The sequence below is a fragment of the Triticum dicoccoides genome, chromosome 6B (genome assembly GCF_002162155.2).
Source record: "Triticum dicoccoides isolate Atlit2015 ecotype Zavitan chromosome 6B, WEW_v2.0, whole genome shotgun sequence".
In the NCBI taxonomy this organism is placed as follows: domain Eukaryota; kingdom Viridiplantae; phylum Streptophyta; class Magnoliopsida; order Poales; family Poaceae; genus Triticum; species Triticum dicoccoides.
The window spans coordinates 184,750,205-184,760,531 of record NC_041391.1 but is presented as its reverse complement, the minus strand read 5'-3'; the positions used below and the strand labels follow the sequence as shown (position 1 = coordinate 184,760,531).

General features: G+C 49.5%; 1 protein-coding gene across 1 annotated transcript; it reads right to left on the bottom strand.

Moving 5' to 3' along the window:
- Positions 1-3,619: 3,619 nt before the first annotated feature.
- Positions 3,620-5,838, bottom strand: LOC119322715. The gene has a single exon (XM_037596216.1). The coding sequence runs from the start codon at positions 5,836-5,838 to the stop codon at positions 3,652-3,654; it is 2,187 nt and encodes a 728-aa protein (XP_037452113.1). The 3' UTR covers positions 3,620-3,651.
- Positions 5,839-10,327: the final 4,489 nt, after the last annotated feature.

Below are 10,327 nucleotides of genomic sequence, written 5' to 3'. Positions count from 1 at the left end.
TGATGGCACTTGCCATATATTCATGATGTCAGTTGCCATATATTCATGAAGGCAGTTGCCATATTGTCATGATGGCAGTTGCCATGCATGAATAAAGGTGATAAAAGAGTGTTGACAGAAAGGACTGGTAAAAAAATACCATTAAGGGGGTGTTTGGTTCAGGGACTTTTTAGTCCCAAAGACTAGAAAAAGTCCCTGGGAACCAAACGGGAGGGACTTTTTCTATGGGGACTAGAAAAAGACTCTACTGGAGAGTCTTTTTTGATTAGTCCCTGGGACTAGAAAAAGTCCTAGGACTTCTGAACCAAACACCCCCTAAATGAAGTCGACAACCCTTCTGGTACATCTTGCTTGAGAATGCATCATGCAAGAAGTCGGCAATAAACTTGCACCAATTCATGTTCTTCACATCTTTCAATTTCGCCTGCACCGCACAATTTTTAAGACAACGAGTTGCCGCATTAGAAATCAAATGCAGAAAAACATCAAAAAACTGTCCAGTGACTAGCTTGCACATGACAACGGAGCCAAAAGATTGAAGGAAAATAATGGAGTAAAGATAGATCATTCACCCGGATGGGGAAGCATTTGTTGCTTGGGCGAAGAGAAGTGGTCGGCGCAAAAACAGCTGAGATGAGGTACATGAGTAGTTTCATCTTAAAAACCTCGCCATGGGTTGTCATGGCCTGCAGCGAATCTGCCAGGAAAATCGTGTTCGGCATGGATTCCAACCCAGGAAACAAACAGGGGAACAACATTTCCTCGATCTTATTATTGACCTCATACGGGACTTTGATCTCTCCATGTGGCACACCCAGAGTGCAGAACACGGATTCCTCATCCAACGGTAGTCTTCCACGTCCCAGAATCGCAAATTCCCTCGAGGCAGGGTCGTAGATCTCACCAAGCCAGTTGCATATAGGGTTGACTAGATTCGTGCAACGGACATCCATCAAAGCCTGCATGCCCATCCCAGCAGCAGCTCCCTTCTGATCGTCGGTAAATCTGTCAGTCAATGAAGTCAATCGTTCCTGAGAGGCCCTGTTGCGAGTATGTTTCTTCTTCTGCAAAAACGGATAAATGATCATTTGTTGCCATGTTTTCACTGTCATGGAGTTGTAGTTCATAACAGACGACTGCAACATCGAGGTGGCAACCAATAACATGTGCAGGAGGAGGAGGGTGTGTGGACAGTTACCTCGTCGCCGTCTTTTCTCCGTCCAGTTGCCCAATTATGCTGTGGTGGATCCATGAAATCATCATTCTCATTTTGATGATCACCGGGAGCCATTCTGCTGAGGTAAGAACAGACCAAATTGTCAGGGTGGAAATGAAAATGTAGGAAGTAAGCAGTTGCCACATAACATAATGTACTTGCCGCATGGGCTCAATTGAAAATGGCAACTAGTGAATGCAAATATCACATGAACACACACGCACCCCCCCCTATGATTGTCGAAAACATAAATGTGGCAATTAAGCACGTTGGTTTCATTTGAAAAAATGAAACAGATCGTAATGCACTTAAAAACAAAAATGTTGAAGTTGCCACATTAGCACAATATATTACGAAAGAAAGCCACAAATCTCCCACTGCACAAACATAAGATGTGGCAGCTCACACCTTGTCCTCATACAAAAATGACTTGCCATGTCTTGAATGCCAAAAATGTGATAGCTTGAAATTGCCATCTTAAAAATGGAACAAAGAATTCAAAAAAGCGATGAAGAACATGTACTGAACAAACTGAAATTACAACGCACAAACTGACCTCATATCAAAAATGAGTTGTCATATCATAGTACTGACAAAAAAATGTTCAGATATCAAAGGTCAGCATGGCAAAAACACGAAACTGGGTCTGCCGTACAATGAAATTGCCACATTATACTGCCTATAACATGGCAACAGACATGCTGTGTTCAGACAAAAAACTTGTCACATGGAAAAGCATATATATGGCATCTGACACAGTTGATGTGCAAATTAGTTGCCATCCAGTACACATAGTTACTATACTTTGCCAAGCCACATTGTCCTGTCATGCCACGAATCAGCGTGGCAAAGCACAAAAATTTGGGTATGTAGTACAGCGAATTTGCCACATTGTCCTGAATACAACATGGCAATAGCCACAGTGTGTTCACATAAATAGTTGATACATGGAAAATATATATGTGGCAACTGACACAGTTGATGTGGAGATTAGTTGCCATCAAGTGCAAATGGTTGCTGAAAATGCAATGACTATCTATTTACTACACTTTGTCGTGCATACAGTGTGGCAACTATCACAGTCAATCAGAAAAAAAAGTTGCCACATGTAAAAGCATGTTTGTGGCAACTATCACACTCAATCAGAAAAATTAGTTGCCACATGGAAAAGCATGTTTGTGGCAACTATCACAGTCAATCATGAAATTAGTTGTCACATGGAAAAGCATGTTTATGGCAACTATCACAGTCAATCAGTAAATTAGTTGCCACATGGAAAAGCATATTTGTGGCAACTATCACATTCAACCAGTAAATTAGTTGCCATACAGTCATGACAAATACTCAAACTACCATGTTTGCCTTCATACTGCACTTTGAAAAACAACTACCTAGATCTAGGGTTCAATGACAACTATCATGACTTGAAATTCATCGCCAAAATTTCCCCCGAACTGATCGCCAATAGCAATTCGAAGCAATGCGTAACTACCAGACAGAAAAACGACAGCCCGATCCCAAGCACAACCAGTATGTGGCTCCGGACAGGCCGAAACACACCGGCGTGAGCGCCACCGCAGCGGCAACTAAACTGCCCAGTGCGACGAAAAATGGCAACCGCAGGACTCCGCCGTCGGCAGGAACGCCGGCGCATCGCGAACCCGCCTGAATCTCTATGAATCTCGAGCGAAGTATCGAACACGAAGAGTTGGGGAGAAAATGCAGGCACGGGATGTTGAGAGTTGGAGGGAGCATTACCTTCAATCTGTAGGCGGTCCGGCGAAACCGCTCCGGTCCGGCGAGCACCACCGACGGCCGCGAATGCCGTCGACTCTTCCGCCTCCGCCGTCGCCTTCTCCCCTCGTCTTCTCCTCCAATCGACTGAAATGCGAACTGGGTTGAGCGAGTAACTGTAGGGAGGGGTAAATGGAACCGTGAGGTGGAGGGGGGCGAAGTGGGCGACGTGTTTGACGTCAACCACGGTCGGCGCGTGGCGTGCGGACGTAGAGCAGTTCCACCGCACGCCCTCGGGTGACAACCGCTGACCGCGGAGGGGCAACCGGCGTGTGGGCGACCTATGTCACACATCACACACGCGCCTTATCCTACGTGGCACAGAAAATCGTTCAGATCATGCTAAGATTCGTGCATATACTGCTGGACGGCGATGGATGCGTGTGGTTGAGGTGGCCAACGCCCACACGTGTGGGTGTTAACATTTCCGAAAAAAATGGGTGGGGCATTCTACGCGGCGCTGATATACCGCGGGAGCTCGTGTCGCAGTCGCAGGCTAGCCTCAGGATGAACGGAGTATAAGTGGGTGTGTGTCCGTGATGAGTTGCATACAATATTCATAGCAGGTTAATAATAGTTGATATTCGTATATACACGCCCAAACAAATAAAAAGAAATAGTACAAATGATGTCATGATCAGCTAGCGCGAGTGTTCGACGTCACTCTCGGGACGGCAAACAATGCCCGCATGCCCGAGCAACGCCCAAAGCACGGTGATGAACTCACCACCACGGCGGAGCGACTTGGCATGCGCCGTCACGTTCTCCGATGGCGCAAGGAAGACGATGAGCTCCGCCCAGAACTCGGCCAGGATTCTCCAGACCGCCTCCTCGTCGCCGACCTCCTCGGCCAGTTGCCGGGCGAGCTTCGAAGCCTTCCTCAGCGTCTCGTTCATACTCCCGCCGAGGCACGTCGCCGCTCGCTCGTACCGCACCAACGGCCCGGCGCAGCGCGCGAGGACCCTCGCCACCTCCTCCGCGACGCCCTCGTAGAGCTCCTCCGTCCACGCCGGGTGGTCCGGCAGGAGCTGTGGCTTCAGCGCCACGAGGTAGGCGCAGTACCGTGACAGGTGCGTGGCCACGACCACCGTGTCGTCGCAGTCTCCGCCATCCTCGACGTCGTTGTCGCTGCCATGAGCCGCTGCCTCCGAGCGCTTGATCTCGAGCAAACTCGTGGCGACATGCCACACGAGGATCTGCTCGGAGATGCTTCTCTCGCCACTGCCGCCGTCACCGACGCGGCAAGCCCAGGTAAACTTATCGACGACGCCGCTCCGTTGCAACGACAGCACGCCGTTCCCGAGTGCTCCGTGGTTTGTCCTCAGCGTCGTCACGATGGCTGCCTTGACCGACGGCGGCACGGGGACTGACGTCTTGGAGATCCGGTCGACCTGCCGGGAAACGCATCCGCAGTAGCACACCCGGGTCTGCAGGACGGACGTCTGACCGAACCGGTCGTCCCAGCGCTGGACGGCCGTGAACCGGAGGACGCGGCCGAGCTTGCCGCGCGTCCACCGCGACCTGCGCCAGGACGGGCGGCGCGCGTACTCGCAGATGGTGGCCACCTTGATCCAGTCGGAGCGGACGTAGTTGGCGATCTCCCACCCTTCGGTGAAGACGATGGCGACGATGAAGGATACGGTGACGAGCACGTCGAGGCCGACGATGGCGTGAAACACGGTGTCGTGGCGTTGCAGGTAGTCCCGGAGCACGCCGTAGTCCACGGCGAGCGCCGTGCCTTGGTTGGTCATGTCGTGCACGATGGCGCCGCCGGCCGCGAGGCAGCTGACCCACGTGGCGAGGACGAGGATGGAGTTGAGCACCGGGAACCACCACCCGCTCGCGTAGAAGGAGGTGAGCTTGGAGTAGAGGAAGTCGGCGAGGAAGGCCAGCTCGGTCTCGATCACCCCGAATGCTCTCTCCGGGCTCCCGGCGAGGAGGCCATCGTGGACGAATGCGAGAGCTCGGCGAGAGCCCACCTCCGCGAGGGGGCACCCGAGGAACCTCCGGAGCTGCAGCTTGAACAGGGAGAAGGACAGGCAGAGATCCTTGGTGTGCGGATAAGCCGCGAGGAGCGAGTCTCCGGCGGAATAAAGCCGCCATATCCGGTCCATGGTGACCACGTGCCCGGCATCGGCGGACAACGACGGCGCCTGAGACGTCCTGCCAATTTGGTACCCATGCGGCCTGGCCTCGATGTGCAGCTTCTCCTCGCCCATCACCAGGTAAGGCGGCACGCCGTCTTGCGTGCTGTCTTCTCCTGGATGATCTTGCTCTCGGCAATGGAGTTGCTTCATGTAGTCGGAGATGAGGTAAGCGTTGAGGCCGACGGCGAACGAGTTCTTGGCGAGCTCCGCGGCGACGAGCCGGTGGATGAGCTTGACGAGGCTGAGCACCCACAGCCAAAGGAGCACGCCGGTGAGCTGCGGGCTCCCGGCCTCTCCGCCGCTGCTGATGATGAGGAACGCCACCCAGCCCATCCGCGCCAGCTGCTCGACGGAGGGGCGGAACTTGCTGCCGCCGGAGGCGTTGCTGTCGATGGTGAGGGAGGAGCACCGGGCGGTGTCGATGGTGTTGCGCAGGATCTGGAGGAAGACGGTCCAGGCGAGGAGGAGGGGCACGCGCGCGGCGTCCCACTTGGCGGCCGCGGAGACCGCGTAGGAGACGAGCGGGAGGAAGAGCGTGGACGCGGCCCACACGAAGAGGCGGAGGGCGGGGTGGCCGGCGCGGCGGCGGTAGGAGCTGAGCACGACGAGGAGGGACAGGAGGATGATGCTCACGATGGCCGCCACCTCCATGAGGAGAAGGTTCAGCAGGCTGGTTCCCATGGCGCTCGATCGATGTTCGAACTTCGTATGATAATCAGCATGTACACGAAGTATTGGCCTGCTTTCATGCATGCGCATGCAGGGGTGGCGGTGGCGCGGTGTCCCTGGGTTTTGCTTGTCAGAAGAAGTCTGGACTACAAGTCAAGTAAAAGACAGAGATCAATTCTTTGCTTTAGGTGCGCAATGAAAGATCCAATGACTGCTGGAAAGTCACCCCGTCACATGTAGTCTTACCAGGTTGCACCGCCGCTCCTTTTTCTTGCATGCTGGCACAGCTCACACTTGACACGTTCACACACATGTATATGTGAATGTAGATAATATTTCTCTACCCTTCAAAAGAAAATTTCTTTTGTGAGGGAAAAGCTAGACCAGACGGCACCCATGCGCTCGAACTTTGTTTAGTGCATGACACGTACATACAAGGATAGCAAGCCCCAGTTTGTTTCAGTTTTGATTGGATTCAAATCACCTCTCGATTTGCTTCAATGATAAAGATGATTCATAGATATTTTCAAGAGGAATATACTAAAGATCCCACTATTTCTCCGGGGACGGTGCTTGAGTTAACTGAAACAAGGGTGACAGAGAATATGAACATGGCCTTATGTAGGTCGTTTTAAGAAAAAAGAAGCATCAGATGCTTTGTTTCAAATGGGACCGCTTAAAGCTCCACCTGCTAGGTTCTACGAGAGGAACTGGTTAATTCTTAAAAAAGAAATCACTGTTGTTGTTTTGAAGTTTTTTTTATATTGGTCTTATGCCTGATGGTGGCGAACGATACTACTATTGTGTTTATTCCTAAGGTGCAATATCCAAAGAATTGAAATCTTTTAGGCCCATTAGCTTGTGTATCGTGATCTATAAGATTGTGTCGAAGTGTTTGATGAATCGTCTCAAGCCTTATATCAGTGAGCTTATTTCAGAGAACAAGAATGTGTTTATCTTTAGGAGGCTAATATCTGGTAAATCTATAATTGCCTTCGAGTGTATACATCATATCCAATCCTTGAAGAGGGGCTTTCCTTTGCATGCTTACAAGCTAGACCTTTCGAAGGCCTATGATCGCGTGGATTGGGATTGGGACTTTCTGGAAGGTTCTTTACTTAAGGGTTCTCGACAAGATGGATTTTTTTGGTTATGGCTTGTGTTAGATCGGCGAAATATTCAGTGAAATTAAATGGAAAACTACTTGGACCTTTCGAGCCCGCGAGAGGCCTATGTCAAGGTAACCCTTTGTCTCCATAATTTTTTTTATTTGTTGCTGATGTGTTATGTGCCTTGGTGCATAAGTCTATGGCGGACGATGGTTAGAAGGGGTGAAAAATTGTCGGGGAGCGCCGACAATCTCACACTTATTGTTTGCGGATGATTCCTTATTCTTTGAAGCCTCGCAACAACAGGTAGGGTTGGCGAAAGGTTTGTTGAGCACTTATTCTTTGGCAACGAGGCAACTTCTAAACCCTCAAAGTGTTCCATCCCTTTTTTTCGATAACGGTGTCGATGTTGTGGCGGATGATGTTAAAGGAATTCTGGATATTTCTCAATAAGTACTTGACCCCAAGTATTTGGGAATGCCAGTGCCTGATGGGAGAACGAACAATGATATGTTTGAGACCCTGCATGCAAGCCTGGGTAAAAGGTTAGTTGACTGAAGTGAACAATATATATCTTCTGGCAACAAGGACATTCTAATCAACACACCCAAGTAATACCCACATATGTTATGAGTGTGTTTCGTTTGCCTGCTTCGGTGTGTGATGATCTAACATGGATGATGTGGCAATATTGGTGCAGTTTAGAAAAAGAAAAAAGAAAGATGGCTTGGTTGAGCCGGAATAAAATGGTGCTTCTCAAGGCAAAGGGGGGCATTGGTTTCCGTGACATGCGAGCTTTTAACTAGGCTCTTCTTGCTAAGCGGGCTTGGAGACCCACTGATACACCAGATAGCCTTTGTGCACGTCTTTTACATGCAAAATATTATCGGAAAGGGAATCTATTGGATAAAGTTTCTACTGGCAACTCCTCCATGGTTTGGAAAGGAGTGCAGTATGGGCTTGAACTGTTGAACAAAGGGGTTATTTAGAGAGTTGGGAATGATACTTCGATTAAAACATGGCGCAATCCATGGATTCCAAAAGGCCCATCTTTCTGACCTGTCACCCCAAAAGGTAATTGCAGACTTAACCAATGTCAGTTTTTGTGGATGTCCATGGTGCTTGGAACTCACAACTTTTGTCAGAGTTCTTCTAGGAGATGGATGTTGCTGAGATTTTGAAAATACCTACCCCCCTAGCTAGTGCCGGGATTTCATAGCGTGGTAGCCAAAGCAGAAGGGGCAGTTATATGTTCGGAGCACTTATCATCTGGTTATGGCTGATCATGACGGGGCTTTTCGCAATGGTGCATCAAACTCGAACCCTGATGGAAATAGGACACTCTGGAACTTGATTTGGCAGGTAAGTGTTCCACAGAAGATGAAGATAATCACGTGGAAGGCATATACTAGGGCATTATAGACGGCTAATGGAAAATCAGATCATCACTTATAGACTAGTTCGCTTTGCCCCATTTGCGAGGTAGACGAGGAATCACCCTTCCACGCCTCATGCAATCACGACATTTTACTTTGGGATGGCATGGGAGAGTATTTTCCACTCTCGGCCAGTGACAAGTTGATGGACACGGGAGTTGACTGGTTGCTATACATCCTCGATGGCTGTCCAGACTCAATGAAGCATTGTCGTCATGCTAATTTGGCGGATATGGCAACTAAGGAATGATGTTGTTCATGGGAAGTAGACCCCCCCTCCACTCGGTTAGTACCTCGGTTGATTCTTATAGAGGTACTGGCAATCTATCGACAACGCACACAAGTTCTCAGTAGAGGAGATCATAAAAGGGAAGATGCCGCTCGAAGTGGATTCAATGTAACCAAAGTTGAAGAATACCTCACCACCCATGGCTTGGACAACAACCCAGTTGGACAGGTGCATGGTGTTGTCCGTAGATGTTGCTTTCTCTGAGGTGGATGGCATAGCGTCAGCAGGCATGATTCCTGTGGCCACGACAGGCCAGTCGTGTTCGTAGCATATATATATTTATGTTCATTTGTAGTGATGCTTTCGAGGCGAAAATTCACGCGATAGTGCAAGGTATGGCACTTGCTATACAACTAAACCAGCGCATTACTCATGTTGGGCTGGGTTTCGGGCCTGGCTTGCAAAAGCCTGGCAGCCAAAGTCTAGGCCCGAGCCTGGCCCGACCCTGATAACCCACAAGTATAGGAGATCGCAACAGTTTTCGAGGGTAGAGTATTCAACCCAAATTTATAGATTCGACACAAGGGGAACAAAGAATATTTGAAGGTATTAGCAACTGAGTTGTCAATTCAACCACACATGGAGATTAATTATCTGCAGCAAAGTGATTAGTAGAACAGTAGTATGATAGTTTTAATGATAGCAGCAGTAGTAACAGTAACAGTAACAATGATAGCAGTGATATTGTAGCAGTAACGACAGCAGTAGCAACAGTAGTAACTCAGCGAGAACAATATAAGATAAATTCGTAGGCATTGGATCGGTGATTCGTTGGATGATATTCATCATGAGACAGTTATAACCTAGGGCGATACGGCACTAGCTCCAGTTCATAAATATAATGCAAGCATGTATTCCGTAAATAGTCATACGTGCTTATGGAAAGAACTTGCATGACATCTTTTGTCCTACCCTCCCGTCGCAACGGGGTCCTATTGGAAACTAAGGGATATTAAGGCCTCCTTTTAATAGAGAACAGAAACAAAGCATTGACACACGGTGAATACATGAACGCCTCAAACTACGGCCATCCCCGGGAGAGGTCCCGACTATTGTCACTCCGGGGTTGCCGGATCATAACACATAGCAGGTGACTATAACTTGCAAGATCGGATCTAGAACATGGATATAATGGTGATAACATAAACATTTCAGATCTGAAATCATGGCACCCGGGTCCAAAGTGACAAGCATTAAGCATGGCAAAGTCATAGCAACATCGATCTCAGAACATAGTGGATACTAGGGATCAAGCCCTAACAAAACTAACTCGATTACATGATGAATCTCATCCAACTCCTCACCGACCAACGAGCCTACGAAGGAATTACTCACTCCCGGTGGGGAGCATCATGGAATTGGCAATGGAGATGTGTTGGTGATGACGAAGATCAAAGATCCCCCTCTCCGGAGGCCCAAACGGACTCCAGATCTGCCCCCCCTCGAGGAAGAACAGGGCTTAGCGGCAGCTCCGTCTCGTGAAACACGATTATTCTTTCTCCCTGATTTTTTTCTGGAAATGTGGGATTTTATAGCGTCGGTTTGCGGGTCAGCGGGGCCACCAGGTGGGCAACACCCACCTGGGCGCGCCTGGGGAGGGGGGGGGGGCTAGCGCGCCCTGGTGGGTTGTGCCCACCCAGGTGCCCCCCTCAGGTCCTTCTTGGTTC